General features: G+C 40.7%; 1 protein-coding gene across 5 annotated transcripts in view; it reads left to right on the forward strand.

Annotated features, from left to right (window-relative positions):
• The window catches only part of srpk2 (SRSF protein kinase 2), an 84,408-nt gene that overhangs the window by 58,254 nt on the left and 20,376 nt on the right, over window positions 1-5,778 (forward strand). For all 5 annotated transcript variants that reach the window (XM_042223180.1, XM_042223179.1, XM_005927813.3 and 2 more), the window contains 4 exons: window positions 2,126-2,213; window positions 2,664-2,751; window positions 2,842-2,948; window positions 4,201-4,366. In XM_042223180.1, coding sequence (XP_042079114.1) covers window positions 2,126-2,213; window positions 2,664-2,751; window positions 2,842-2,948; window positions 4,201-4,366 — 449 coding nt within the window. The remainder of the gene's footprint in view (window positions 1-2,125; window positions 2,214-2,663; window positions 2,752-2,841; window positions 2,949-4,200; window positions 4,367-5,778) is intronic.

Below are 5,778 nucleotides of genomic sequence, written 5' to 3' on the forward strand. Positions count from 1 at the left end.
AGGAGGGCTGCTAATGTCTTCTGAAGAGTGAGAAGAGAGGAATGAGATGCTTTGGCCAAGACACAGCAGTAACTCTCAACTCTGTTCATTAGACATGCTTCGTTATTCCCAACACACACACACACACACACACACACACACACACACACACACACACACACACACACACACACACACACACACACACATCAACCACAACACTTGATCTAGGAAAAAAGAGAGCGCTCGTATACTCCTAACCTCTCGTTCACACCCGTGCACAGCAACGCTTGTTCTCATCCGCTTGCCTCACATAAGCCGTCTGCACTACATATGCCCTTTTTCGACCACATTTGGCACGTCACCGCAATGGCAGCTGCAAGCAACACCACCCTGTGCTGGCATCTAAGCCATCTATTTACACTGTGATGTTGTTTGTGTGTTCACAAGGCAACCGAGGTGGATGGTTAACGGTATCATCGGCCCAGTGTCACCTTTCAGTGATTCGCACACATACACACCAACTAATTTATTCACCAGTGTTAATTACACTAATGGTGGTCATAAGCTAGCGAGTTGGGTTACTGTAGGGACGGTCCCCAACAAATACTGACCTTTCACTGTATGTCATTTTGAAGAGATATGTATAAACTTTATTAACCCCACATCGGAGTTATTATAGTTTTGTATTTTGAAATTGTTTTTTGTCCTTTTTAGTTTAGTTTGAGTTAACCATGATAACCTTTTCCCACACTAAGAAAAATATAAAAAAAGATTTTTTTTTATATATACACAAAATGCAGTTGGAATAAAATATATTTTTAGCAGGTGTTTATCACGTGTGCATATTTTACAGTGTGAATTGTGTCGAGATGACGGACCTCAATAGCGCTCCGTCCTACACGGTGGCTGTAACAGTGTACTGCTGAAGGAGCTGCTCAGGGCCTCTACAGTCACATGGAGGGGGAGCGGCTGTTGCCCGCAATGGAGATTAGCTTGGCTAACGTCCTCCTCTTACCCACCTCCTCTGGTCCTCTACTCTAGGGGACTGACTAGGACAGAGCTGGAGTGGCTGAGGCCATCAATGTGTCATAAACAGCACAATACATGTTTTGAAACATACAGCAATCCACACACGAATCAATATCAGAGGAATAAACCTCTTTTTTCCCCCATCTCTCAGTCTTAGATGTGCATTACTCACCACTCATTCTCTTTTTATGAATTGTTGCTTTTCCACTGAATTTTTCACTGAATATATGAATGCATGCTGTTGCCTGATGAGATGCGTTTCTCTGTTCTCTTTAGATCGCTGACTCGTGGCTTCTGAAGTGCATGTTTTCTGTTCTGTTCTTTCAGTGTTTTTGTTTCGTCCTTTCTCCAGGAATTGTTTCCATAGTTCAGGAAACAGAAGGCATAGGATAACATTGTAGTGCAGCGCTCCTCTTTAATGGGCCTGTGCAATCTCTATAGTGCATCGTGTAAATGCACAATGAATGTCAGGTCAACATTTAGCAGTTTTTATGAGAGCAGTATAGGCGTAGGTGAGAAATTCCACTCTTCTTTTTCATCTGCTCGTATTGAAACACGCTACCATTAATGTGAAGTGAAATCTGAAGTTGGTTTGTCTCCAGTTCAGACTGTGCCTGTTCACTTTGTAACAAAACAAAGCACAAAGGATTTACTCACTTCAGTCTACAGCTAGCAAATATTGATTTCTTTGAAAAATGGCTAAATGAAGCAATAGACGCCAAATGTTCTGAAATAATGTAACAGAACGTGGTTAGATGGTAATAACTGAATATATTCAGCATGATAACCTGATTACAAAGAGTTTAAATGTGGGCCGTGAGGAAGACAAAGAGGCGTGTCAGTGTTGTGCTATTTCACAATGTTAAGATTGTTTAATGTTAATTAAATGCCACACAGCTCATCCATATGCATTTCCAGTGGCAGTGTGGGTAGTGTAAATGACAACCAGCAAAGCCTAGGCTGACGTTGCTCGTTAATACTTGGTTCAGTCGGTGATTCCTTTTTTCATCTCTCTCACGGGGTGGCATTAATCAGCTTTGCTGGCTTCAACAACCTGTTAGCGTGTGAGTCACTATAAAATAAAAATGATGCGTGTGTGCGTGTGGCATTACAGAGTGAAGAACTTTGTGGCGATGAAGGTGGTGAAGAGCGCTCAGCATTACACAGAGACGGCCCTGGATGAGATCAAACTGCTGCGATGTGTGAGAATCTGATTAATTTGACATTTTCGCTTTTTTTGGATTTTCTCGTCTTAATTTTGTCTTTCCGTCTGTTCTTGCTTCTTATTATAACTCTCAGCGATTTTTGCATCCATTGCCATTTTTCCCCATAGCTCCTGTCCTTACGTCACCCTTCCATTCTTTCCTTTGACTTTAAATATACACTTACAAGTTGTCTTGCATGATAGGTGAAGAAGTCAGGCCTCTTATAATCTGGTGTTCAGCAGCTTTATCTTCCACATCCATCTTTCCTGTCTTTTTTTCTTTCCTCTGTTCACATTTGCTCGTGCTCGAGTATTTTTCCTCCTTTCCTATCTTCCAGGCCTTTTTCCTTTGTTTTTCTTCTCTCTTCATCCTCCTATTGTCAGGGTCATTCTCTTTTTGTCCCTCCTGACATGTTTACCATATCTCATTATCCGTCTTGTCCGGCAGGTGAGAGAGAGTGACCCCAGCGATCCCAATAAGGATATGGTGGTACAGCTGATAGATGACTTCAAGATTTCAGGAGTCAACGGGATACGTATCCTAATCAAGAAGCGTGCATGTGCATGTTTGGATATATGGAAAGGACAGAGATGTGATGATGTGAGTCCTTAACTCCCAGTTGCAGACGTTTGTATGGTGTTTGAAGTGCTGGGTCATCACCTGCTGAAATGGATTATTAAATCCAACTACCAAGGTCTCCCGTTGCCGTGTGTCAAGAGTATTATCAGACAGGTGAGGACACACACACACACACACACACACACACACACACACACACACACACACACACACACACACACACACACACGTAACAAATTGTATTTAAGAGCATAATAAAATGACTGAATATTTTACAAAATTTGGGTACATTTAGCACCAACACTGCAGTCCAGCATTTGCAAAAGTAACCCAATCAATCCTTGTTTCTCCAACAGCTGTTACTGCAGGTGTGAAGTTAATACCCATTGGTTGAGATGATCTTCTCAACCACCTCTATTTCTTAGATCTTGCTTCCAATGAGCCAGCTGATCTTTTGTTTTGTTTTTTTAAGTGAACTTGAGTGATATGTAAAGAAATGAGACTTTTGCACAGTTTTTTATGTGTATTGTAATACAGAGTCTTTACATGTGTTCTGTTTCTCTCCATAATTCATTTGGTGGTGCAGGTTAACATCATTTTCTAACTAATTTAGTTTCTGTGTCCCGGCCTGTCATATGTTGACTAATGAGGATTGAAGATGGTGGATAGAAAAGCAGTCACACAGCCAATTAATACACATTTGTGCTAATGTTCACTTCAAACGTTAATACCGCCGCCACTCTGAGAAGCGGGATGACAAACCAGCTGATCAGCTGAGCGTTTCAGTTGCTGCCAGCTTCTTGTAAGCTGAGCTGGAGAGGAGTAGAAATTGATTGAGACTGTCCTTCACTTCAGTTTCAAAGCCTCAAAACAGATACAATTGAAAGAAACACAGGAAAACATCAACAGTTTCTGTCCTCGCCGCCCTCGGAGAATGGAAAGCATCTAAAGAATGGTTGAGCTGACTAATAGAGAGAGTGAATGAAAGGGAGAGAGACACAGAAGGAGATCTGAAAAGAGGCATGTTTGCATTTTTTGTGAATCCATGGTTAAACAAGAAGTATGAACATGATTTCATGCCTCTGTGCTAAACAACCATGGCTAAAGGCATTATGGTTAAAGGTTGCTAGTTGCTTCGTTATATGTGCCGATCCTTCTCGTTCCAGGATATCGCAAACACCTTGAAAGAGTTTCTTCAGATTTAGTTCTCATATGTTTTTGATTCAAGGAAGAACAAAAATTGATGTAGGTGGTAAAAGAAGAAAAGTCAAGCTAACGCACCTCATGTTTTGGTCACAACTAATTGTTCACATGCTAATTACGACTTATGGTAAAAGGATAAAGTCACCAAATCTCACTGGTTGGCAGAAGCATACAAATGTCTGTCTATCTGATGTGTCTGCAGGTCCTGCAGGGCTTGGACTACCTCCACACGAAGTGTAAAATCATCCACACAGACATAAAGCCGGAGAACATCCTGATGTGTGTAGATGACGTCTTTGTTAGGCGTATGGCCATGGAAGCAACTGAATGGCAGAAAGCTGGAGCTCCACCACCATCTGGATCAGCAGGTAGCGATACGTTTCATTCTCCACACATGTATTTTCAGAGAAAGGGTTATTTAAAGGGACCTTTGCTGCTGTGAGTAAGATATCATTAACAATATTTGGTCATCTTAAAATCTGGTATTTAAGTTACATCGGCCCATATTTTTTTCTTTCTAACATTTGTTGTACTTCTTTACTTATTTACGCTGTGCCCATCTCAGCCAGGTGTTGTGTTTGTAGACGTGTGTTGCCTATAGGAAAGTTGAGGAGTGCCCTGTCGCAGCTAACCCATGTCAGCACTCATAACATGGTTGGAGGGAGTTTCTTCCATCACTTCTTTAGTTTTTCATTGTCATTTAAAATCATAATACTGATAAATTAGCAAATAAATAATATCAGCTGTTGATACATCAGCACCTTGATTCTTTTTCAGACTTTCTGTTGTACATTTGCTGCTCTGTTTGTTATGATTTATATATGTATTTATACATATTTATAATATATGCATGGAAACATATTTGGTACAATAAATTGTTCACATGCAAAATTGCCATCAGATTTACAACACATGCACACTGGAAAATGATCTTCTTACTGCCATGCATCCTGAATCAGTGTTTGTGCTTGCTGCTTTCAATCTGCATGCTATCTGAATACAGTCAGATCCTTATTTCTCTATATAAGGAAACACGTTTACCTTGAGGTGAAGTGGAGAGAGCAGTGACGATGTTGCTAATGCAACAGTGAAGGAGAAAGTAAATAGTTTCCGAGGAGGAAGACAGAAAAAGGCCAACTTTTGAAAGTGTAAAAAATTAAAATAAAAAGGAAAGATCAAGATGAGAATTCATAGGATGATGGAGCTTTGCTTCCCTTCAGACACTTACTGTGCCTTAAGTATAAAAAGGTTTAGAATCAGGTCTGTGTGAAATATTTGTGTGCGCACTGTTAGTAAGTTCGGACCTAAATTAGAGCCATTGTCCTGTTGTGTGACCCAATTTGGGCCAAGCTTTAGGTGTCAGCCTCCAATTCGAATCTAGAATACTTTGACGGAGTTCATGGTGGACTCAGTGACTGAAAGATCCAAAGGTTATATAGTTGCAGAAGAAGCACAAATCACCACCCCTCCACCACCATGCTTGACAGCTGGTGTGAGGTGATTGTGTCGATATGCTGTGTTTGGTTTTCACCAAACGTGGCCAAACCACTCCATTTTTGTCTTGTCTATCTAAAGGATATTGTTCCAGAAGTCTTTTGATTTGTTCAGATGCAACTTTGCAAACGCAAGCTGTGTTGGCATGTTCTTTTTAAAGGGAGCACAACGTCTCATGGCAACTTTTCCAAACAAGCAATACTTTGTGTTTTTCTGTTGGTACTAGAGCAGGGCGATATGGCCAAAAATATTTATCACGATATATATTTGAAAATTTGCGATAACG

Source organism: Haplochromis burtoni, unplaced genomic scaffold, assembly GCF_018398535.1.
Source record: "Haplochromis burtoni strain Fernald_Lab_line unplaced genomic scaffold, NCSU_Asbu1 Contig_104, whole genome shotgun sequence".
In the NCBI taxonomy this organism is placed as follows: Eukaryota; Metazoa; Chordata; class Actinopteri; order Cichliformes; family Cichlidae; genus Haplochromis; species Haplochromis burtoni.